Source organism: Theropithecus gelada, chromosome 8, assembly GCF_003255815.1.
Source record: "Theropithecus gelada isolate Dixy chromosome 8, Tgel_1.0, whole genome shotgun sequence".
Taxonomy (NCBI): domain Eukaryota; kingdom Metazoa; phylum Chordata; class Mammalia; order Primates; family Cercopithecidae; genus Theropithecus; species Theropithecus gelada.
This window is the reverse complement of record NC_037676.1, coordinates 145,518,126-145,543,069: the sequence shown is the minus strand read 5'-3', so window position 1 is coordinate 145,543,069 and position 24,944 is coordinate 145,518,126. Positions and strand designations below refer to the sequence as shown.

The window sequence follows — 24,944 nt, the reverse complement described above, 5'->3', positions numbered from 1 at the left end:
TCTGTCTGTTTAAAAAATTGAGTTGCTTGCATATTCCTCGCTAATTTATCGGAGTTCTGAAAATGCATTCTGGATACAGCTTCTCTGCCAGTTGCACGTGCTGTGATATCATCTCCCAGACTTTGCCTTTTCGTTTCTCAGTGAGGTCTCCAAGCAGAAAATGTTAACTTAGTTATTGAGTTTATCAGCCTCTTTTATGGTGAGTACTTTTGTGTCCTGTTTTAAGTCCATTATCAGAAATAGGATTTGTAAAACTTTTTCGTGGTGTTTGTAGTTTATATTTGCATTCTCTTAACAATGTCTTTGGAAGGTCAGGAGTTTGGAATACTGACTAGGTCCCGTGTATCATGTTTTGTCACAGGTTGTGCTTTTGTTGTTTTGTCTAAGAAATATGCTTAATTCAGCAGCACAAAGATTTCCTCCTATGTTTTTCCCAGAAGTCTTGGTTTTAGGTTTCCATTGAGGTCGGCTTAGTTTAGGTGGAACTCTGAGTTAATTTTGGTTACTGTGTGGGGTAGAGGCCGAGGCTCGTGCTTTGCATGTGGGTGTCTGACTGCCCCGAGCCAGCTGCTGGAGCCTGTGCTTCCTTGTGCCCTGTGTGGGCCCTGCTTCTGGACCCTCTTCCTCTGTCCTGATGCCACCCCTCTGCCTGTCACCACAGCTTGGTGAGGTGGCCCAGCTGCCCGGTGTCCTCACTCCCCTCCCGGTCAGCACTTCTAGTCACTAGCAGAGCTAGGAAGGGAGGCAGCGTCGCAAGGCAGCAGAACTGGAATGGGCGGTAGATCCGAGGGCCCCGGGAGACACAGGGACAGACCCTGAGCCCGCGGTTGTGGCCGAGCAGGGCTCCGTCCGGCACAGATGGTGTCGCACCTGAGCTCCTCGGCAGAGGCGGGTCTTCCCCATCCCACAGTGAGACACGGTTTAGCAGCAGCTCCTGAGGTCTCCCACGCCTGCGTGGCCGAGCCTGGACTGGGACCGTGAGCTGGTGCCCGCAAGCCTGGGCTTTTGGCCATGGGCTGTACAGAGTTTTTGTCGTGTAGGAAATGAGAGGAGAAACAGTTGCCTGTGACCTGCGGCTCTCCCTCAGGTCAGCGTCTCCTGTTCCTGTTCCGTGTCCTGGCTTCTCCTGGGCACTGGTTGTCGTGTGAGTGTGATCAGTGTGCGTGTAATGTTTTCCCCACTGGGTATTTTATCCTGTTTAGTCTCCACACGGGTAGATCATCATCAAACTGTTTTCTTCTGTGGTTTCCAAAATTCACCTTGAAACTGAATCCCCAGCGCCACAGGACAGAGGTAGGGCCTTCAGGAGCTGATTGGGCTGTGAGGACACTGCCTTGCTGCAGCCCTTAGGATTAATTTAGGGCCTTAGGGCAGGGCTGGGTGGAATTAGCTGGGCCCCTTCCGTCCTTCTGTCCCCACTCCACTGCGTGAGGACAGCCTTCAGGGCACCCTCTCAGAAGCAGGGACTGGGTCCTCCACAGACATCAAATGCCGGGGCCCTGATCCCAGCCTTCCAGCCCCCAGAGCTGTGACTGTGGTTTATCACTGACCCGTCCCCGGGATTTCGTTGCAGCAGCACGTATGGACTGAGACTTTGGCCTCCTGAATCCCATCACGTTCACCAAATGAGCTCCCCATCGTTTATCCCGCTCTGTCCGGTCATGGCGTTTCTGCTGTTGCCCTTAGTGCCATCGTCATGCTCGTTTTCATACCGGAGAGTTTACTTAGGATGGATCTCAAAGTGGAATTACTGAGTCAAAGGTTTTAGCCAGTTTTACTCCTGACTTGTTGTGAAGTTGCTTTTGGAGAACTGTGCCCTCGGCTGCTCCACCCCACTCCACCCCTGCAACAACAGACCCAGCTCTAACTGTGGGGTCTGCGGGGAGAGGCCCTGTTCACGGGACCGCAGGCCTGCACAGGTTCTGCCCGTCGCACGCACGCCTCCGTCAGACATGGTGAGTGCGTGTCTGTGGTTTGTGCAGGAAATGACAGTGGAAGAGAGAGAAGTCATCAAGAGCCTGGACAAGTGTGACTTCACGGAGATCCACAGATACTTTGTGGACAAGGCCGCAGCCCGGAAAGTGCTGACCAGGGAGGAGAAGCAGGTTGGGCTGACTCGAGCGTTGTGTGACCCAAAGTGGCCCCTGGGAATGAGAGGCCAGCCTGGCCCAAAGGCTGAGAAAGGCCTGTGGCCTTAGAGAAGCCCCTTCTCACAAAGCTGCTCTTGGCTCGGCAGCCTTAGTGCCCCTGCGTGTGCTGAAGTGTCGTTCCGCTTCCCCAGAGCACATTTGAGAGTAAAGCCAGTTTGAAATGGATGAGTGATTTACCATCATTGATAAAGGGTGGGTTCCCAGACGGGTTGTGGGCTGAGGGCGGGGCTTGTGCAGGCCAGTCGGCTTCTCGCTGTTCTGTGCCATGCGTCTCCCTACATCTAACAGGAACCTGCCGTGCTGTGATCTCCATGTGGCCTTCTCAGGGATTCCCTTAGCCCTCCTCCTCCATGGCGGGCAGCCACGCTCCCTCCCCCTGGCTTTACTGCTCAGGCCTAAAACAGCCGAAGCCTGCGCAGGGGCCGGGGAGTCCAGACCATGGGGTGGTTGGGCCGTGGCTCCTGGTGCCCCCTGTGTGCCCACCTGCACTGTCCCTTGCCCCTGCGACCTCCATGGATTGTGAAGGGCTTTGAGGGCCCAGCTGAGTTAGCCAGAGCAGGGTGGTCCCAGGTGAGCAACAAGGGACTGAGGCCTGTCCTCTTCTCTTCACTGGTAACGTCTACTGACTGTTTTATTAACTCAGAAACTAAAAGAAGAGGCCGAAAAACTTCAGCAAGAGTTCGGCTACTGTATTTTAGATGGTCACCGAGAAAAAATAGGCAATTTCAAGACTGAGCCGCCCGGCTTGTTCCGTGGCCGTGGCGACCATCCCAAGATGGGGATGTTGAAGAGGAGGGTCATGCCAGAGGATGTGGTCATCAACTGCAGCAGGTACGTGGCCGGGCGGGCAGCAGGCAGGTGCTGGATCCCTGCCACCTGGGTGAGTCTGGCTTTTCTTCACCTCCTGGGAGAGGGAGGCACACTGAGAAACGTGTGGCTGGTGACCCCCACACCATTCCTGTGGAGCTCAGCCTGTGGGTGTGGCCGGGCAAGGGCGGCCCTCCCAGGGTGCTTACCACGGGGTCAGAAGTCCTCGCCTTGCTGTGGCTGAGACTTTCTCCTGCCAAGGACACCCCCGTGTGGTTTTCATATCCCACACCATCTGGATGGCCCAGTAGCATTAGGTGTTTTGAACTTGTTGGAGGGACATTCCAAGTGGTGGAGAGGGGACTGCTGGGTCGCCTGTTGTACCGTGTGACCGCAGTGTGGAGTAGGGACCCTGCCTGCAGGACCTCCAGTGGCCAGGCTGTGTGGAGCAGGGCACTCTTCATCCCAGTTGGTGCTGAGAGGTTTGAACAGAGCGATCCCTTGCTTGGGTGGCCGCCCAGCCTCCTGGTGCACCGTGGCCTTCCTGTGTGTGCAGAGCGCAGATTGAGCGGCTGCTTTTGTCTGAGCTGCCAGGCAGGCCACCTCTGATGCCAGACTCGGTCAGGAGCCATGCCACTACCATGGCCACCAAGTGGGATGGTTGAGCAGAGCAGCTCCTTTTGCTTGCATTCCAGAGAATAAGGTCTCCAAGTTATGTTTGTGTCATTGTTCTGCTGCAGGGACTCGATCCCCAAGCCACCGGCGGGGCACCAGTGGAAGGAGGTGCGCTCTGATAACACTGTCATGTGGCTGGCAGCGTGGACCGAGAGCATTCAGAACTCCATCAAGTACGTCATGCTGAACCCTTGCTCGAAGCTGAAGGTGAGCGCGGGGCTCAGCAGGGCGTTTCCTCCCCGGGAGGTCTCCCTTAGGACGCTGGCAGGGAGGTATGTGGCAGAGGCTTCTGAGATGGGCTGGGAGTCGGCCAGCCCGCGCTGAGGTCATGCTGTGCCAGCAGCCACAAGCCCCAAAGCCAGGAGTGGACGTGGGTGCTCACTGCCAGCATCACCCAGCTGGATTTGCTGCCCCAGCCCCTGACCACTCCACCATCGAGTGGAGAAGCACGAGGTTTGGGGCAGGGAGAGTTGACAGCCTCCTCCATTATTTAACAGGAATACGAATGTTTTCTTTCCTGTTATTTTTTTCATTTAGGGGGAGAAAGCTTGGCAGAAGTTTGAAACAGCTCGACGCCTGCGGGGATTTGTGGACGAGATCCGCTCCCAGTACCGGGCTGATTGGAAGTCTCAGGAAATGAAGACGAGACAGCGGGCGGTGGCCCTGTATTTCATCGATAAGGTACGCGGCCTTCTCGCCTCCTGGGGCTCCTCATCCTGGCTCTCCTGGCGAGGACACCCAGTTGGATGGCACAGTGTGGCGATGTGGGCCTGTGTGTGGGGTGGAACTGCAGTCTGATGGGGGTGTGTGTGCGTGTGCACGTGTGTGGGTGTGAATGTGTGTAGGGTGTGCATGTGCATTGTGTGGTGTATGTGCACGTGTGTGTGGCATGTCTGTGTGTGTGGTGTGCATGTGTGTGGTGTGCATGCGTGTGGCGTGCCTGTGTGTGGCGTGCATGCGTGTGGCGTGCACGCGTGTGGTGTGCATGCATGTGGCGTGCACGTGTGTGGCGTGCCTTGTGGCGTGCATGCGTGTGGCGTGCCTGTGTGTGGCGTGCCTGTGTGTGGCGTGCATGTGTGTGGCGTGCATGTGTGTGGCGTGAATGTGTGTGGCGTGCCTGCGTGTGGCGTGAATGCGTGTGGCGTGCCTGCGTGTGGCGTGCCTGCGTGTGGCGTGCATGTGCATGCACCACCCACTTTGTTCCCCACCTAATAGCTGGCGCTGAGAGCGGGAAATGAGAAGGACGGTGAGGCGGCCGACACCGTGGGCTGCTGTTCTCTCCGCGTGGAGCACGTCCAGCTGCACCCGGAGGCCGACGGCTGCCAGCACGTGGTGGAATTTGACTTCCTGGGGAAGGACTCCATCCGCTACTACAACCGAGTCCCGGTGGAGAAGCCTGTAAGTGCCCTCGCGGCCGGCTGCTCCTCCCTACGTGACACCTATTTGCTCTGGATGTTTTTGGGGTTGTGCCAGAGCTGCCGTGGGGTCTGTGGCCCATTTGCCACGTCCTGTCTGCTGGGTGAGGCCCGCTGTGCTGGGGCTGATGAGGGTGAGGGTGAAGGAGAGGCTATGCCCCATGGTAGACCCAAGGGGTCACAAGGGAGCTGGTCGGGGGCTGAGCAGGGTGCCTCTGTCACACCAGCTTTGGCTCCTGCCCCCCGGCTGGAGCATCTCCCAGGGCTGCTGGAGGAAGACAGTGCAGACCCAGTGGTTTAACAACAGACATTTATTGTCGCTCAGTCCTGGGGGCCAGAGTCCGAGTCAAGGTGCTGGCAGAGCCGCACTCTACCCACACTCGAGGAGGATCCTCCTGCCTTCCCAGCATCCGGTGGGACCGCGGATCCTGGGTGTCCTTGGTCTGAGGCTGCCTCTCGCTGCGTCTCTGCCTCTGTGTCTTCTCACAAGGACGCTGTCGTATTGGAGTTAGGGCCCACCCCACTCTTTCTATGTGTTCGTCGTAACAGTCTCTAAAGACTCTATTTTTAAATAAGGTCACGTTCTGGCCTGGCATGGTGGTGCACTCCTGTAATTCCAGTGCTGTGGGAGGCTGAGGGGGGAGGATCACTTGAGCCCAGGAGTTTGAGACCACCTGGGCAACATAATGAGACCCTGTCTCTAAAATAATAATTAAAAAAACAGCTGGGCACGGTGGCTCACGCTGGTAATCCCAGCACTTTGGGAGGCCGAGGTGGGCAGATCACAAGGTCAGGAGATCGAGACCCTCCTGGTCAACATGGTGAAACCCTGTCTCTACTAAAAATACAATAAATTAGCTGGGCGTGGTGTCAGGAGCCTGTAGTCCCAACTGCTCGGGAGGCTGAGGCAGGAGAATAGCGTGAACCCGGGAGGCAGAGCTTGCAGTGAACTGAGATCGTGCCATTGCACTCCAGCCTGGGCGACAGCAAGACTCTGTCTCAAAATAAATAAATAAAAATTAGCTGCACGTGATGGTGCATGCTTGTGGTCCCAGTTACTCCAGAGGCTGAGGTGGGGGAGGATTGCTTGAGCCTGGGAGGTTGAGGCTGTGGTGAGCCTTGATCACTCCACTGCACTCCTGCCTGGGTGACAAAATGAGACCCTTTTTTTTTTTTTTTTTTTGAGACAGAGTCTCGTGCTGTTGCCCAGGCTAGAGTGCAGTGGTGTGATCTCAGCTCGCTGCAACCTCCACCTCCTGGGTTAAAGCCATTCTCCTGCCCGAGTAGCTGGGACTACAGGCGCCGCCACCATGCTTGGCTAATTTTTGTATTCTTAGTAGAGACAGGATTTCACCATGTTGGCCAGGCTGGTGTTGAACTCTTGACCTTGTGATCCACCCGCCTTAACCTCCCAAAGTGCTGGGATTACAGGCGTGAGCCACTGTGGCTGGCTGAGACTCTGTCTTAAAAAAATAAAAAAAGGTACATTCTGAGGTTCTGGTGAGGACACGAATTTGGGGGACACTTTCACGCCAGTGCACCTGGGAGGGGCTGCCACCATGCCCGCTTTCCTCTGCTGCAGGGGCTATGGGCGGGACTTAAGCCTGTGGCTGCCCACCATCCCCACAGCCCCTCGCTCCACTAGCATCGATGCCCAGAGGTATGAGTGCGGTCGGGAAGGGCTGGGTAAATCTCTGGTCTCCAGACTGGCTTGAAGCAAGATTGGAATTTGGGGAGCATCCTCACCTTTGAATGGCTGTCCTGAAGAGTGATGGTATCCCCTCTCTGGGTGGGCACCACATCGCAGTGACGTTGGACAGATCCACGCACGACCTCCCTGCACCTCAAAAGCACAAATGTGACTCAGGCCGGGCGCAAGGCCCATGCCTGTAGTCCAGACACCTTGGGAGGGCTAGGTGAGAGGATTGCTGGAGCCCAGGAGTTGGAGACTGCAATGAGCTATGATCGTGCCACTGCACGCCAGACCAGGTGACAGAGCCAGACCTAGTCTCCAAAAATTAAACAACAAAAAAGTAATGTGACCCCACTATGGGATGGGGTGGAGCCGTTCAAAAACAGAAATGGCAGCAGAGAAACAGGAGTCCCTGGCAGGGCCAGGCCTCAGGCAGTCTGGTCGGGAAGTCAGTCCTAAGGGATGAGTTAATTGGAGGTAGGAGACAAAAGCCAACACACAAAAGGAAGAGGCGAGGGGGCGCTCACTGCAGTGCCCCTGCCACGGTGAAGCGTCGGCCGCGGTGCAGGCCGGGACGGGGAGTCGCACTCCGTCCAGACAGGACTAGCCAGCCATTTACAGTGCTGTTGAGGGGAGCACTCGGTAATGGAATGCGTGTGGCCTAAAGAAAAGGCGGGACGTAAAGCCTCATTAGGATCAGCGGTATGAAACCAAACGTGTGGAGGAGGATGAGGGAAGAAGCCGGAGGTCGGGAGCTGTGGGCCGGGGCTTCCCGCCGTGTCCCGGTGCCTGTGGGTTTGTCGAATGGGGTTCATCAGCTGTGGTACAAGGATGGTAAGGGGGTCGGCTGGGGGTGTGGGGCCTCCTGCCTGTGTCTGGTGAGGGAGGGCTGCCATGCCGGTGCTGGAGAGAGCAGTGCACACGCCACAGCAACCTCCGCGCTGGAGCCGATGCCCAGCGCTCAGGGAGGACCAGCAGGTGAAACCAAGGGGAGGGCAGGCAGGTGCAGGCGCAGGCTGGTGTTTCCTCGGAGCAGAGTTGGTCTCGTCAGAAAGGATTGAGTGTCCTCTCCCCAAAGGGACTGGTGGAGGGAGGTTGGACACGGGCACCCCAAAGGTCCTGAGGTCCTGTGATGTCAGATGAGTGTCCCACATTACAAGGGTGTGGGGTCACCTGGTGGAAATCCGGCATGGATGGAAGAAGGAGCTGGGGACTCCGGGCCACCTGCCGCGGTCACCCAGGGGAACTAACTGCAGGGCAGGAGTTGCACCCACCTCCTGAGCACGCCGCCCGTACATGTGTTAGCGGTGACGGCCGCATTGGAGGGCAGGGGCCGTGTCGGGGGAGGATGCCACCTTCCTCAGGGAAGCCTCCCGTGGGCTTCCAGGCTCTGCATAGATGCCCTTCATGCCCTCCCTTGATTCGGGTTTCTTCTGTCCTCTGAAATTCCTTCTTTCTCCTTCAGGTGTACAAGAACTTACAGCTCTTTATGAAGAACAAGGACCCCCAGGACGACCTCTTCGACAGGCTCACCGTAAGCCGGCTCGTGTTTCCTCAGCAGTGGGCGGCGGCAGGACCCGGCGAGAGGGTGTGGCTGCTGAGTCTGGCTCCATCTCTCATAGCAAGGCCCAGGGTTTGGCCTGACCCGACGGCTGAAATGCCCTTTCCTTTCCGTGGGAGGCTGGGACGGCCCCACAAAACCACGTAATTATAGAGACCATTTCGTCCCCAGACGACCAGCCTGAACAAACACCTCCACGAGCTGATGGACGGGCTGACGGCCAAGGTGTTCCGGACCTACAACGCCTCCGTCACTCTGCAGGAGCAGCTGCGGGCCCTGACACGTGGTGAGCAGGCCCCACACCCACACTCACGCCGGGGAGCGTGGCCCCTGCCCCAGGCAGGGCTCCCCTGCTGGCCCTTGTTGAGTGAGCCTCGGGGTGGGGCCGCTTCTTTGGGAAATGGGCTGAGGCTGTGGGCTGGCTGCTTGGCGGCCTGGGTGGCCGGAGTCCTGGGGAGGAGGAGGGAAGTGCTGGCCCTCGGGACCCCAGGCATCCCAGCCATGTGCTCCCTGCGGGGAGCCCCTGCTGCTGAGGCGGTTGTTCCTCAGCTCCTCCTCAGGGTTCTTTCTTGAAGGCCCAGGAGGCCTCTGCACTTTCCGGTGGTTCTGCCCCTCCCGCCCTCAGCTGTCTGAGCACCCTGACCTCTGGGCCTCTGTCCGCAGCCCCTGCCTCAGCTTCTGCTCTTAGAGCTTAGAGCTTCTGCTCTTAGTCCCCTGCCATCAACCTGGGGAGGCCGTCCAAGCTCGGCGAGGGTCTCTCCTCCCTCTGCCCTTGGTGCTGCCCCTGCTCCGTGATGTCCGGGCTGCTCCGTGATGTCCGGGCAGATCAGACGCACAGACTCGTCCAGAGGGTGCCTCCCACCCCGGTGCCCTCCACATTCCCCAAGCAGGGCTTCCTGGAGGAGGCACCGAGTCCGGGCACTCAGGGGCACTGACGCTCGGCCTGTGTTTTGTGTGCACCCATGGGCCTCAGAGGCCGGTGCTGTGCTGCCCTGGGGACACCCTTGCGAGCTGGGGCAGCGTTGGGCTGTGGGATGTGAAGGAGCTAGCTGGCATCCAGGTGAGGCCCCAGCAGAGATGCTCCCGCCACCGAGGGAGGCAGGAGATTCTGGGTGAGGACATAGGGGCCGAGGCTGGGCCTGGGAGAGGAAACAAAGGTGCTGGGCCCCCTGCGGACGCACTTCCAGAGCTGGGTGGGCTGTGCAGGAGGGGCGTGAAGGAGTGGCCGCTCCAGCAGGTGTCTGGGGCCAGTGCTTACGTTCTCTGAATCTCGTTCCTGACTGGAAAATGGAGACAACATGGTACCTTGAGGGGATGTTGCCAGGGAAACCAGGTGCTGGGGACTTGTGACAGGCAGGGCCCTGCAGACTCACCTGTCAGGTGGCTGGGCCTCCTCCTTGCTACAGGGCTTTGGAAGGCCTGGGTGGTGCTACCTGTGCTGTGGCCACACCCGAGGCCTTGCTGTGGTTAAAGACGCTGGGCCCTGCTCTCGGGGCCACCTCGGAGGGTCACTGACCCTCGGCCCTCGCTCTCCCCATCCCAGCGGGTGCCTGTGTGAGTGGAAGGGGCTGTGCTGTGTGGCGCGTTGAGTAAGTCCGACTCAGGGCAGACAGGGAGGGCGGCTGCCCCATGGGTGCTGCTTCTGACAGCCCGTGCCTCTCAGCCGAGGACAGCATAGCAGCCAAGATCTTATCCTACAACCGAGCCAACCGAGCCGTGGCCATTCTCTGCAACCATCAGCGAGCGACCTCCAGCACGTTTGAGAAGTCGATGCAGAATCTCCAGACCAAGGTAGCAGCTCCTAGGAGAGCCCCCAGCCCAGCCCTCAAGGGACCCCTCCCCGCTTCCCGGAGCCTCGGCACAGGCCGGGGAGCCAGCCGAGGTGGGCATGGAGGGTGTGGGAGGGTGTGGGCGCAGCGGCTGGTGGGGGACAGGGAGGGGCAGCCCTGTCTGGACCCTTTCCCTGCAGATCCAGGTGAAGAAGGAGCAGGTGGCTGAGGCCAGGGCAGAGCTGAGGAAGGCTAGGGCCGAGCACAAAGCCCAAGGGGATGACAAGTCCAGGAGGTGAGTACCCGTGACCTCAGACGCCGTCTCCCGGGGCCCTGTCCCAACCCAGATGTGGCAGCTTTGGACCCGCCTTCCCAAGGCCAGTTTTGTTTTCCTCTTCAATTGTTATTTTGTGATTTTTTATTTTTATAAAAACCTCCCAGGTTCAAGTAATTCCTACCTCAGCCTCCCAAGTAGCTGGGATTACAGGCGTGCACCACCATGCCCGGTTAATTCATTTATTTAGTAGAAACGGGTTTTCTCCATGTTGGCCAGGCTGGTCAAACTCCTGGCCTCAAGTGATCCTCCTGACTCGGCATCTCAAATGCTGGGATTACAGGCCTGAGCCACCGCGCCTGGCCAACTTTGTGATTTTTCAAAATCTAAACTCTATGCCTTGTGGACAAGAGTGGGACATACGGAGCCATGGGAGGAGGAGACCCTGGCCGCTGAGGTTTGTGATTGTCTTTGTGGGGTCAGGAAATGAGAAGGTGCCAGACTCTTCTCCAGGGCGGCGGCACCATCCCCTCCTCACCAGCAGCACGTGAGGGCCCCGACTCCTCTGTCCCGGCGCCACTGTAGGGTCAGTTTTCCGTGTGTCGATCAGAGCCCAGTGGGTATGAAGTGGGTCAGATCGTGGGTGCTCTTGGCAGGTGCTTGTTGCCCGTTTCTGTATCATCTCTGGAGAATGACTACTCAGATCCTCTGTCCATGTTTTGGTCGGGTGGTCACTTTATTACTGACCTGGCAGAGCACGTCGATGTTTCTCCCACTCTTGGGTTGTCTTTGTTCTTTCTTTCTTTTTTTTCTTTTCCTTTGGAGACACAGTGTTGCTCTGTCGCCCAGGCTGGAGTGCAATGGTGTGATCTCGGCTCGCTGCAATCTCTGCCTCCCGGGTTCAAGCAATTCCCCTGCCTCAGGCTCCTGAGTAGCTGGGATTATAGGCGCCACTACCATGCCCAGCTAATTATTTGTATTTTAGTAGAGATGGGCTTTCACCGTGTTGCCCAGGCTGGTCTTGAACTCCTGAGCTCAGGCAGTCTGCCCGCCTCAGCCTCCCAAAGTGCTGGGATTACAGGCGTGAGTCACCATGCCCAGCCCCCCCCCCCCCCCGTTTTTTTTTTGAGATGGAGTCTTGCTCTGTCGCCGAGGCTAGAGTGCAGTGGCGCGATCTTGCCTCACTGCAACCTCTGCCTCCTGGGTTCAAGCAATTCTCCTGCCTCAGCCTCCCGAGTAGCTGGGACTACAGACACACACCACTACACCTGGCTAATGTTTATAATTCAGTAGAGATGGGGTTTCACCATATCGGTCAGGCTGGTCTTGAACTCCTGACCTCAGGTGATCCACCCACCTCGGCCTCCCAAAGTGCTGGGATTACAGGCATGAGCCACCATGCCCGGCAATGTCTTTGTTCTTTCTTGTTGGTGTCCTGTGACACATTTTAAGATTTGAATGAGTCCAGTTTATCTGTTTTTTTTTTTTTTCTTTTGTAGCTTATTTTTGTGTCATGTCCGAGAAGGCTTTACCTAACCCAAGGCCATGAAGATAGATTTCTCTGTTTTCTCCTAAGAGGTTTATAGGTTTACTCTTACATTTGGGTCATTGGTTCTGAGTTAATTTTTGTGTGTGATCTGAGGGAAGGGCCCAGGGTCATCCTCTTGTATGTGGACAGCCAGATGTCTCAGCCTCCTGAATAGCTGGGACCACAGGTGTGAACCGCCACACCTGGCTAACTTTTACACTAAGAAAATTTTTGTATGTTGCCCAAGCTACTCTTGAACTCCTGGCTTTAAGCAATCCTGCCTTGGCCTCCCAGAGCTCTGAGATTACAAGTATGAGCCACCGTGCCTGGCTCTTAGGACTGTATCTATAAAGGCCATATTGTATGCAAACAGAGATAGTTTTACTTCTTTTCCAATCATATGCCTTTTATTTCATATTTTTGCATTATGGACCTAGCAGGAATCTCCAGTACACTGGACATGAGTGGGACATCCTTGCCTTGTTCCTGATACTGGGGGCAAAATTCTCATGCTTTTATCACAGAATATGATGTTAACTGTAGGTTTTTCACAGAAGCTGTTTGTCAAGTTAACAAAATTTACTTCTATTCCTAGTTTGTTGAGGTCTTTTTTAATCATGAAGAGCATTGGATTTTGTCAAATGGTTTTTCTGCACCTGTTGAGATCTTGTTTTTGTCCCTTCCTTATATTGATAGGATGTATTATACTAATTGATGATCAGATGTGAAACCATCCTTGCATTCCTGGGATAAATCCTACTTGATCCTATTGTGTAATCATTTTTGTCCATTGCTGGATTCAGTTTGCTGATATTTTGTTGAGGTTTTTGCTTCTGTATTCATGAGCATGTTAGTCTATAGTTTTCTTATGATGTCATTGATTTTGGTATCAGGTAATGCTGGTAATGAGTTGAATAATATTTAATATAATATCTAATATTTCATGAAAGTTTATGAAAAATTGGTGCCTTTTTAAAGAGAGAGAGTCTTGCTGTGTTGCTCAGGCTGGTCTTGAACTCCTGGGCTCAAGCAATCCTTCCACCTCAGCTTCCCAAATAGCTGAGACTATAGGCTTGCACTGCTGTGTGTGGCTAGGGTCAGTTTGTTAAATGAATTCACTGGTGAAACCATCTAGGCCTGGGCTTTTCTTTGAGAGAAGTTTAAAGTTACTGATACAATCACTTGTTCTAGTTCTACTCATATTTTCTATACTTCGTGAGTCAGTTCTGGTAGTTTGTATCTTTCTGGGAATTTGTTTAGTCTAGGGTGTCTAACTGGCCGGTGCCCAGTTATTCACAGTATTCCCATATTATCTTTTTTCTTTCTTTGTGATGTTCCCTCTTTCATTCATTCCTCATTATTGTGGCTGTGGTTCTTTTTTTTGAGATGGAGTCTCGCTCTGTTACCCAGGCTGGAGTGCAATGGTGCCATCTCGGCTCACCACAACCTCTGCCTCCTGGGTTCAAGCAATTCTTCTGCCTCAGCCTCCTGAGTAGCTGGGATTATAGGTGCACGCCACCACGCCTGGCTAATTTTTGTATTTTTAGTAGGGACAGTTTCACCATGTTAGCCAGGATGGTCTCAATCTCCTGACCTCGTGATCCGCCTGCCTCGACCTCCCAAAGTGCTGGGATTACAGGTGTGAGCCACTGCTCCTGGCATGGCTGTGGTTCTTAAAGGGTAAAACTTTTCAGGACGAGCATCGTGAGATGCAGGGGTCTGTTTTTAATAGTGGCATGTGTGAAGGAAATGTCCATTGGACTAAAGGGTATTCAGTGAAAAATAAGGCTGTGACCCACCCCTGACCTGTCCCCAGAGGCAGCTGCTGTGAAATTTCTTTTTTTTTTTTTTTCTTTAGCATTTCCTGGCCAGGCACGGTGGCTCATGCCTGTAATCCCAACACTCTGGGAGGCCGAGGCAGGCAGATCACTTGAGGTTGGGAGTTTGAGACCATCATGGCCAACATGGTGAAACCCCCTCTCTACTAAAAATACAAAAACAAAACAAAACAAAACAAAAACTTAGCCGGGTGTGGTGGCACATACCTGTAGTCCCAGCTACTCAGGAGGCAGGAGAATCACTTGAACCTGGGAGACAGAGGTTCCAGTGAGCCGAGATTGTGCCACTGCACTCTGGCCTGGGTGACAAAGTGAGACTCTGTCTCAAGAAAAAAAAAAAAAAAGACAAAAGAAATTTCTTAAGCATTTCCAGAAGGACTGTGTGTGCATGCTGGCTCTCCCTCTGTTTTCCCTCCTTTTTTCCACATAAACAGCAGCCCCTCATGTGCCCCTCTGCCCTTGGGGATGTGGCTCATGCTGGGAAGGCACTTCCCAGGGCCTATGCTTCCGGCTCGGCGGGCTGCCCCCTTCTCGGCCGTATTTCTGCAGGTGCAAGTGTCTTTCCGCGCATGTTTGAGTGTGTTTGTGGCCAAAATTCCTAGAAGAGTTGGGGTCAAAGGTTGCGTGCATGGGTGATGTTGTGGCATTGGAGGGTACGAGTAATGTGGAAGGGGCGTCTCTGTTGAAATGTGCTTTCCCTAAGGGGTCGGGAAGGAGGGCTGAGCGGCTTCCCGGAAGTGAAAGGGCATTTGTGTTTGCTTTCTCGGGCCTAGTCCCGCTGCCCTCGTCCTGTTTGGGCCGGCCTCGGTCTGTTGTGTCGAGCATCTCACCCTCCTTTGAGTCAGGTGCTGACGGGCTGCTCACCCTCCCGTGAGTCAGGTCCTGATGAGCTGCTCACCCTCTGCCCAGGGTGCTCCTCCGTATCTGACTTGGCAGCTGGGGTGGGGCTGGGCTTCAGCCTTTGATCCTGGCTGGTCTTTTGCTGTGATGACTGACGACAGTGCTAAGGACGGGGCTGCACCGGGAGGGAAGGCGGCAGGGCTGGAGAAGTGCAGGTCTCCTCAGGTGGCACTAGTCCAGCGCGGGGCCTCGCAGCCTCTTCTCTTGCCAGTGTCCTGGAGAAGAAGAGGCGGCTCCTGGAGAAGCTGCAGGAGCAGCTGGCGTGGCTGAGTGTGCAGGCCACGGACAAGGAGGAGAACAAGCAGGTGGCTCTCAGCACGTCCAAGCTCAACTACCTGGACCCCAGGATCAGCATTGCCTGGTACGTGTGCCTGGGGTCTCAGTTCCCACCTGTGGCCTCTGGGGGGCCTGGGTTTTCCAGAGGCCTCTGTTCAGTCCCAGCATTGCTCCTGTCCCCTGTGTCCCCTGGGGTCAGCGCAGGCCCTCCCTGTGACAGGGACCCCTGATGCTGCGTCCTGTGTCATCAGTTCTCCCTGCCCTGAACGTTGGGATGGACAGGGTGAGGTGGGGGTGCTGACAGTGGCCTGGGACTCAGCGTCATCAGCAGGGCCTGTGGAGCTCAGCCTGCCCACTGGGAGTGGAAGGTGGCTGGGCGCCCTGCTCAGTGGACACCTGGGCCACAGCAGGTTGTCTTTGACACCTCGCTGATGCTCCAGGGTGGCGGCATGCGTGGGGTGGAGCAGGCCTAGAGGAGCAGGCCCCAGCTACCCCAGCCGGCTCTGGTGTCCCTGCCGCACGGAGGACGCTCGCCCTTCCCCAGTGCCCTGACCTGGCCTTCAAGGTGGGTGAATTGCCCGCTTGCCCGGGCTGACACTGCCTCCCACAGGTGCAAGCGATTCAGGGTGCCAGTGGAGAAGATCTACAGCAAAACACAGCGGGAGAGGTTCGCCTGGGCTCTCGCCATGGCAGGAGAAGACTTTGAATTCTAATGACGAGCTGTGTCTGTGTTGAAACTTCTTTTGTGGTTTTTTTTTTTTTCACTATTAAAGCAGTATTGGGGAATTTTGTACAATAAAATGTTTTGTGAAGTGTTTGTGTGTCACTACAGAAAAAGTCCCCAGGCCATGTTGTGTGAAGTGTTTGTGTGTCACTACAGAAAAAGTCCCCAGGCCAGGCACAGTGGCTCACACTTGGGATCTTGGCATTTTAGAGGCCTGAGGCCGAAGGATCACTTGAGCGGAGGCTGAGGCTGCAGTGAGCTGTGATTGTGCCCCTGCACTCCAGCCTGGGCAACAGAGCAAGACCCCATCTCAAAGAGAAAGAAAAGTCCCTGACGCCTGCCCTGTCCTTGGAAGCACTGCCTCCACCCCCGAGCACGGAGTCCACTGGGCTGTCACATCCAATCAGCGTCCGAGCCTGGACCCCGGGTTCCTGCTCGACGGGGGAGGAGAGACACCTTCGTGTGCTCTGAGGCTGAGCACCTTCGGCAAGGATCCCACATTTGCACACGCGCCACCCTCTCAGCAGGGGCCTGGACTCTTCACCAAGTTCTTCGGTGCCTGGAACTCAGGAAGGGCACAGTTACTGCCTGGTCACAGAGCCCAATGGCCCCTGTTTAGTTTTCATCACATCCACACTCTTTGTACGTAGCTCTTATGATGGCCTCCTGCCTCAGTTTCCTAACCCTGTATCCTCCCAGAGCTGCCTGTTGGCTGCCCTCTCCTCTGCCATGCAGGACCCTCTGTGGCCCCCTCCTCTGCCATGTGGGACCTTTTGCGGCCCCCTCCTCTGCCACGCAGCACCCTCTGCCACCCTTTCCTCTGCCACGCGGGAGCCTCTGCCGCCTCTCCTCTGCCACGTGGGACCCTCTACCGCTCTCTCCTCTGCCAGGCGGTGTAGGGACCAGCCCTACAAGGTCTGTGTGTTTTTCTCCCTGTGTGCAGAGACAAGAGATCGTAGAAATAAATACACAAGACAAAGAGATACAAGACAGCTGGGCCCGGGGGACCACTCCCACCAAGACGCGGAGACCGGTAGTGGCCCCGAATGCCTGGCTGCGCTGCGATTTATTGGATACAAGGCAAAAGGGCAGTGTCAGGAGTGTGAGTCGTCTCCAGTGATAGGTAAGGTCATGCAAGTCGCGTGTCCACCAGACAGGGGGCCCTTCCCTACCTGGCAGCTGAGGCAGAGAGGACAGCTTATGCCATTATTTCTTCTTTGCGTTTCAAAGATTTTTAGTATGTTCACTAATTCTGCTACTGCTATCTAGAAGGCAGACCAGGTGTACAGGGCGGAACATGAAAGCGAAACAGGAGCGTGACCGCTGAAGCATCACAGGGAGACGGTCAGGCCTCCGGAGGCTGCGGCTTCCACAAGAGGTGGAGGAGTAGAGTCTTCTCTAACTCCCCCGGGAAAGGGAGACGCCCTCTCTCGGTCTGCTGAGTCACGGGCGCCTTCCCAGGCACTGGCGCCGCCGCTAGACCATGGTCTGCTGAGTCACGGGCGCCTTCCCAGGCACTGGCGCCGCCGCTAGACCATGGTCTGCTGAGTCACGGGCGCCTTCCCAGGCACTGGCGCTACCGCTAGACCATGGTCTGCTGAGTCACGGGCGCCTTCCCAGGCACTGGTGCTACCGCTAGACCATGGTCTGCTAAGTAACGGGTGCCTTCCCAGGCACTGGCATTACCGCTAGACCATGGTCTGCTAAGTAACGGGCGCCTTCCCAGGCACTGGTGCTACCGCTAGACCATGGTCTGCTAAGTAACGGGTGCCTTCCCAGGCACTGGCATTACCGCTAGACCATGGTCTGCTAAGTAACGGGTGCCTTCCCAGGCACTGGCATTACCGCTAGACCAAGGAGCCCTCTAGTGGCCATGTCCAGGCATGACAGAGGCTCACACTTCTGGTCACTGCTCACTGTGCCCCTTCAGCTCCTATCTCTGTATGGCCTGGTTTTTCCTAGGTTGTAATTGTAGAGCAAGGATTATTATTATATTGGAATAAAGAGTAATGCTACAAATTGATGATTAATAATATTCATATATCTATATTTCTAGCATAACTTCTTATTCTATTTTTTAAATTTTTTAAAATTATACTTTAAGTTCTAGGGTACATGTGCACAACGTGCAGGTTTGTTACATATGTATACATGTGCCATGTTGGTGTGCTGCACCCATTAACTCGTCATTTACATTAGGTATATCTTCTAATGCTATCCCTCCCCCATTCCCCAACCCCATGACAGACCCCGGTGTGTGATGTTCCCCTTCCTGTGTCCAAGTGTTCTCATTGTTCCCACCCATGAGTGAGAACATGTGGTGTTTGGTTTTTTGTCCTTGCCATAGTTTGCTGAGAATGATGGTTTCCAGCTTCATCCATGTCCCTACAAAGGACATGAACTCATCCTTTTTATGGCTGCATAGTATTCCATGGAGTATATGTGCCACATTTTCTTAATCCAGTCTATCACTGATGGACATTTGGGTTGGTTCCAAGTCTTTGCTATCGTGAAGAGTGCCACAATAAACATACATGTGCATGTGTCTTTATAGCAGCATGATTTATAATACTTTGGGTATATACCCAGTAATGGGATGGCTGGGTCAAATGGTATTTCTAGTTCTAGATCCTTGAGGAATCACCACACTGTCTTCCATAATGGTTGAACTAGTTTACAGTCCCACCAACAGTGTAAAAGTGTTCCTATTTCTCCACATCATCTCCAGCACCTGTTGTTTCCTGACTTTTTAATGATCGCCATTCTAACTGGTGTGAGATGGTATCTCATTGTGGTTTTCATTTGCATTTCTCTGATAGCCAGTGATGATGAACATGTTTTCATGTGTCTGTTGGCTGCATAAATGTCTTCTTCTGAGAAGTGTCTGTTCATATTCTTCGCCCACTTTTTGATAGGGTTGTTTTTTCTTGTAAATTTGTTTGAGTTCTTTGTAGATTCCGGATATTAGCCCTTTGTCAGATGAATAGATTGCAAAAATGTTCTCCCATTCTGTAGGTTGCCTGTTCACTCTGATGGTAGTTTCTTTTGCTGTGCAGAAGCTCGTTAGTTTAATTAGATCCCATTTGTCAATTTTGGCTTTTGTTGCCTTTGCTTTTGGTGTTTTAGACATGAGGTCCTTGCCTATGCCTATGTCCTGAATGGTATTGCCTAGGTTTTCTTCTAGGGTTTTCACGGTTTTAGGTCTAACATTTAAGTCTTTCATCCATCTTGAATTAATTTTTGTATAAGGTGTACGGAAGGGATCCAGTTTCAATTTTCTACATATGGCTAGCCAGTTTTCCCAGCACCATTTATTACATAGAGAATCCTTTCCCCATTTTTTGTTTTTGTCAGGTTTGTCAAAGATCAGATGGTTGTAGATGTGTGGTATTATTTCTGAGGGCTCTGTTCTGTTCCATTGGTCTGTATCTCTGTTTTGGTACCAGTACCATGTTTTTTGGTTACTGTAGCCTTGTAGTATAGTTTGAAGTCAGGTAGCGTGATGCCTCCAGCTTCGTTCTTTTGGCTTATGATGGACTTGGCAATGCGGGCTCTTTTTTGGTTCCATATAAACTTTAGTGTTTTTCCAATTCTGTGAAGAAAGTCATTGGTAGCTTGATGGGGATGGCACTGAATCTATAAATTACCTTGGGCAGTATGGCCATTTTCACGATATTGATTCTTCCTATCTGTGAGCACGGAATGTTTTTCCATTTGTTTGTGTCCTCTTTTATTTCACTGAGCAGTAGTTTGTAGTTCTCCTTGAAGAGGTCCTTTACATCCTTTGTAAGTTGGATTCCTAGGTATTTTATTCTCTTTGAAGCTATTGTGAATGGGAATTCATTCATGATTTGGTTCTCTGTCTGTTACTGGTGTATAAGAATGCTTGTGATTTTTGCGCATTGATTTTTGTATCCTGAGACTTTGCTGAAGTTGTTTATCAGCTTAAGGAGATTTTGGGCTGAGACAATGTAGATATACATGATTGTATATCTAGAAAGATATACATGATTGTATATCTAGAAAGATATACATGATTGTATATCTAGAAAGATATACATGATTGTATATCTAGAAAGATATACAATCATGTCATCTGTAAACAGGGAAAATTTGACTTCCTCTTTTCCAAATTGAATACCCTTTATTTCTTTCTCTTGCCTGATTGCCCTGGCCAGAACTTCCAATACTATGTTGAATAGGAGTGGTGAGAGAGGGCATCCCTGTCTTGTGCCAGTTTTCAAAGGGAATGCTTCCAGTTTTTGTCCATTCAGTATGATATTGCCTGTGGGTTTGTCATAAATAGCTCTTATTATTTTGAGATACGTCACATCAATACCTAACATATTGAGAGTTTTTAGCATGAAGGGCTGTTGAATTTTGTCAAAGGCCTTTTCTGCATCTATTGAGATAATCATGTGGTTTTTGTCTTTGGTTCTGTTTATATGAGGGATTATGTTTATTGATTTGCGTATGTTGAACCAGCCTTGCATCCCAGGAATGAAGCCCACTTGATCATGGTGGATAAGCTTTTTGATGTACTGCTGGATTTGGTTTGCCAGTATTTTATTGAGGATTTTTGCATCAATGCTCCTCAGGGATATTGGTCTAAAATTCTTTTTTTGTTGTGTCTCTGCCAGGCTTTGTTATCAGGATGATGCTGGCCTCACAAAATGACCTAGGGAGGATTCCCTCTTTTTCTATTGATTGGAGTAGTTTCAGAAGGAATGGTACCAGCTCCTCCTTGTACCTCTGGTAGAATTTGGCTGTGAATCCGTCTGGTCCTGGATTTTTTTTGGTTGGTAAGCTATTTTTTTTTTTTTTTTTAGTAGAGACGGGGTTTCACCGTGTTAGCCAGGATGGTCTCGATCTCCTGACCTCGTGATCCGCCCGTCTCGGCCTCCCAAAGTGCTGGGATTACAGGCTTGAGCCACCGCGCCCGGCCTAGTTGGTAAGCTATTAATTATTGCCTCAGTTTCAGAGCCTGTTATTGGTCTATTCAGAGATTCAACTTCTTCCTGGTTTAGTCTTGGGAGGGTGTATATGTGTCCAGGAATTTATCCATTTCTTCTAGATTTTCTAGTTTATTTGCATAGAGGTGTTTATAGTATTCTCTGATGGTAGTTTGTATTTCTGTGGGATTGGTGGTGATATCCCCTTTATCATTTTTTATTGCGTCCATTTGATTCTTCTCTCTTCTCTTCTTTATTAGTCTTGCTAGTGGTCTGTCAATTTTGTTGATCTTTTCAAAAAACCAGCACCTGGATTCACTGATTTTTTTGAAGGTTTTTTTTTGTGTCTCTATCTCCTTCAGTTCTGCTCTGATCTTAGTTATTTCTTGCCTTCTGCTAGCTCTTGCTTCTCTAGTTCTTTTAATTGTGATGTTAGGGTGTCCATTTTAGATCATTCCTGCTTTCTCTTGTGGGCATTTAGTGCTATAAATTTCCCTCTACACACTGCTTTAAATGTGTCCCAGAGATTCTGGTATGTTGTGTCTTGGTTCTCACTGCTTTCAAAGAACATCTTTATTTCTGCCTTCATTTCGTTATGTACCCAGTAGTCATTCAGGAGCAGGTTGTTCAGTTTCCATGTAGTTGAGCGGTTATGATTGAGTTTCTTAGTCCTGAGTTCTAGTTTGATTGCACTGTGGTCTGAGAGACAGTTTGTTATAATTTCTGTTCTTGTACATTTGCTGAGGAGTGCTTTACTTCCAACTATGTGGTCAATTTTGGAGTAAGTGCGATGTGGTGCTGAGAAGAATGTATATTCTGTTGATTTGGGGTGGAGAGTTCTGTAGATGACTATTAGGTCTGCTTGGTGCAGAGCTGAGTTCAATTCCTGGATATCCTTGTTAACTTTCTGTCTTGTTGATCTGTCTAATGTTGACAGTGGGGTGTTAAAGTCTCCCATTATTATTGTGTGGGAGTCTGAGTCTCTTTGTAAGTCTCTAAGGACTTGCTTTATGAATCTGGGTGCTCCTGTATTGGGTGCATATATATTTAGGATAGTTAGCTCTTCCTGTTGAATTGATCCCTTTACCATTATGTAGTGGCCTTCATTGTCTCTCTTGATCTTTGATGGTTTAAAGTCTGTTTTGTCAGAGACTAGGATTGCAACCCCTGCTTTTTTTTTGTTTTCCATTTGCTTGGTTGATCTTCCTCCATCCCTTTACTTTGAGCCTACGTATGTCTCTGCACGTGAGATGGGTCTCCTGAATACAGCACACTGATGGGTCTTGACTCTTTATCTAATTTGCCAGTCTGTATCTTTTAATTGGAGCATTTAGCCCACTTAACATTTAAGGTTAATATTGTTATGTGTGAATTTGATCCTGTCATTATGATGTTAGCTGGTTATTTTGCTCGTTAGTTGATTCAGTTTCTTCCTAGCATTGATGGTCTTTACAATTTGGCATGATTTTGCAGTGGCTGGTACCAGTTGTTCCTTTCCATGTTTAGTGCTTCCTTCAGGAGCTCTTGTAGGGCAGGCCTGGTGGTGACAAAATCTCTCAGCATTTGCTTGTCTGTAAAGGATTTTATTTCTCCTTCACTTATGAAGCTTAGTTTGGCTGGATATGAAATTCTGGGTTGAAAATTCTTTTAAGAATGTTGAATATTGGCCCCCACTCTGTTCTGGCTTGTAGATTTTCTGCCGAGAGATCCGCTATTAGTCTGATGGGCTTCCCTTTGTGGGTAACCCGACCTTTCTCTCTGGCTGCCCTTAACATTTTTTCCTTCATTTCAACTTTGGTGAATCTGATAATTATGTGTCTTGGAGTTGCTATTCTCGAGAAGTATCTTTGTGGCCTTCTCTGTATTTCCTGAATTTGAATGTTGACCTGCCTTGCTAGGTTGGGGAGGTTCTCCTGGATAATATCCTGCAGAGTGTCCTCCAACTTGGTTCCATTCTCCTCATCACTTTCAGGTACACCAGTCAGACGTAGATTTGATCTTTTCACATGGTCCCATATTTCTTGGAGGCTTTGTTCATTTCTTTTCACTCTTTTTTTCTCTAAACTTCTCGCTTCATTTCATTCATCTGATCTTCAATCACTGATACCCTTTCTTCCAGTTGATCAAATCGGCTACTGAAGCTTGTGCATTCGTCACATAGTTCTTGTGCCATGGTTTTCAGCTCCATCAGGTCATATAAGGACTTCTCTACACTGGTTATTCTAGTTAGACATTCGTCTAATCTTTTTTCAAGGATTTTAGCTTCTTTGCAATGGGTTCGAACTTCCTCCTTTAGCTCGGAGAAGTTTGATCATCTGAAGTCTTCTCTCAACTTGTCAAAGTCATTCTCTGTCCAGCTTTGTTCCGTTGCTGGCGAGGAGCTGCATTCCTTTGGAGGGGGAGAGGCACTCTGATTTTTAGAATTTTCAGCTTTTCTGCTCTGTTTTTTCCCCATCTTTGTGGTTTTATTTACCTTTGATCTTTGATGATGGGGATGTACAGATGGGGTTTTGGTGTGGATATCCTTTCTGTTTGTTAGTTTTCCTTCTAACAGTCAGGACCCTCAGCTGCAGGTCTGTTGGAGTTTGCTGGAGGTCCACTCCAGACCCTGTTGGCCTGGGTATCAGCAGCGGAGGCTGCAGAACTGCAAATATTGCTGAACAGCAAATGCTGCTGCCTGATCGTTCCTCTCGACGTTTCATCTCAGAGGGGTACCCGGCCGTGTGAGGTGTCAGTCTGCCCCTACTGGGGGGGCCTCCAGGGGGTCAGGGACCCACTTGAGGAGGCAGTCTGTCCATTCTCAGATCTCAAACTCTGTGCTGGGAGAACCACTGCTCTCTTCAAAGCTGTCGGACAGGGACATTTAAGTCTGCAGAAGTTTCTGCTGCCTTTTGTTTGGCTATGCTCTGTCCCCAGAGGTGGAGTCTACAGAGGCAGGCAGCCCTCCTTGAGCTGCGGTCGGCTCTGCCCAGTTCGAGCTTCCCTATATTTTCTTTATTATACTGGAACAGCTTGTGCCCTCGGTCTCTTGCCTCAGCACCTGGGCAGCTTGCCACCCACAACGCAGGACCCTCTGCTGCCCTCTCCTCTGCCAAGCGGGACCCTCTGCCATCTGCTCCACGCTTTGCTTTCAGGGCTGCCTCTGCAGCTGTCTCCCTCACACCGGGGCTCCCACCCACCCCATGAGGCAGCTGGCAGCCCACTGTGTGAGGCCCCTAGTCAGCCGAGAGGACCCCAACGCCCTGGAGGCTGCACCCCCACCCCTCCTGCTGTGGGGCCCTCGGTGCTCCAGGCCCGAGCCTCTTGTGCTGCGGCTTACTGGCTGGGAGGCTGCTGCCCCAAGGGGCTCAGGCAGCCGGTCCAGCTCCTCCCGGGACCTGTGACAGAACAACTCCAGGGGCCCTGAGGCTCTCATGTCCCCAGCTGTGCTCCCAGAGAGGCGCTTCTGTGCCCGGACATTGAACAGCTCCACAGAAAATAAGGCACTGGCCGTGGAGGCCCAGACTCCAGAAAGGAAGCCACGGAAGGTGCAGGCCCGACCCACGTCACCTCAGAGTCTGTCCTTGCAGGAGACGGTGGAGATGGGCCCTCCCCTCACTGTACAGATGAGGACACACGAGGAGCTGACTTCATGGCTGGACGTTAAGCCCAGCAATTCCGAGCCCAGAGCTGGCTCTCCAGGTTGCGGGGTCTGGTCCCGTCCAGAAATATCTCCCAACCCACAGCTCAGGGCAGAGCAGGGTGAGGGGCACGGGGGTGAGTGGGAGCTCCAGGGAGATGCCCCTAAGGCGGTCCCCGTCGTCAGAACTTGCAGGCCAGTGGCCTCTAAAGGTACTCATTAGAGGGCTGTGGACCTCACTTGCCCAAAACCCTGGGCCTGCTCAGCGCATCCTTCTGAGACGTGAGACTGCGACCACCCGCTGCCTCACTGTCCCCTTCTCACCCCGAACAACCTGCCTTTAACCCAGCTCTCTTCAGACTGACACGATCTCTGCAGACTGTCAGAGCCTCATTTGGATAGTCACAGACTACCTGGATAAAAGATAAAACATGGCCAGGTGTGGTGGCTCATGCCTGTAATTCCAGCACTCTGGGAGGCTGAGGCAAGTGGATCACTTAAGGTCAGGGGTTCAAGACCAGCCTGGCCAACGTGGTGAATTCCTGTCTCTACTCAAAATACAGAAATAAGCCAGGCGTGGTGGCGTGCGCCTGTAATCCCAGCTGCTCAGGAGGCTGAGGCAGGGGAATCATTTGAACCCGGGAGGCGGAGGTTGCAGTGAGCTGAGATTATGGCATTATCCTCCAGCCTGGGCAATGAGTGAAACCCCATCTCAAGGAAAAGAAAAGATGAAACATGCAGAGTAGAAACCCCAGGTGGACAG

General features: G+C 52.4%; 1 protein-coding gene across 3 annotated transcripts in view; it reads left to right on the top strand.

Moving 5' to 3' along the window:
- The window catches only part of TOP1MT (DNA topoisomerase I mitochondrial), a 45,429-nt gene extending 29,742 nt beyond the window's left edge, over positions 1-15,687 (top strand). For all 3 annotated transcript variants that reach the window (XM_025394900.1, XM_025394899.1, XM_025394898.1), the window contains 11 exons: positions 1,983-2,105; positions 2,794-2,981; positions 3,698-3,839; positions 4,170-4,313; positions 4,848-5,030; positions 8,206-8,274; positions 8,473-8,587; positions 9,965-10,092; positions 10,271-10,365; positions 14,822-14,971; positions 15,497-15,687. In XM_025394900.1, coding sequence (XP_025250685.1) covers positions 1,983-2,105; positions 2,794-2,981; positions 3,698-3,839; positions 4,170-4,313; positions 4,848-5,030; positions 8,206-8,274; positions 8,473-8,587; positions 9,965-10,092; positions 10,271-10,365; positions 14,822-14,971; positions 15,497-15,599 — 1,440 coding nt within the window. In that variant the 3' untranslated portion in view covers positions 15,600-15,687. The remainder of the gene's footprint in view (positions 1-1,982; positions 2,106-2,793; positions 2,982-3,697; positions 3,840-4,169; positions 4,314-4,847; positions 5,031-8,205; positions 8,275-8,472; positions 8,588-9,964; positions 10,093-10,270; positions 10,366-14,821; positions 14,972-15,496) is intronic.
- The last annotated feature ends 9,257 nt before the right edge of the window (positions 15,688-24,944 follow it).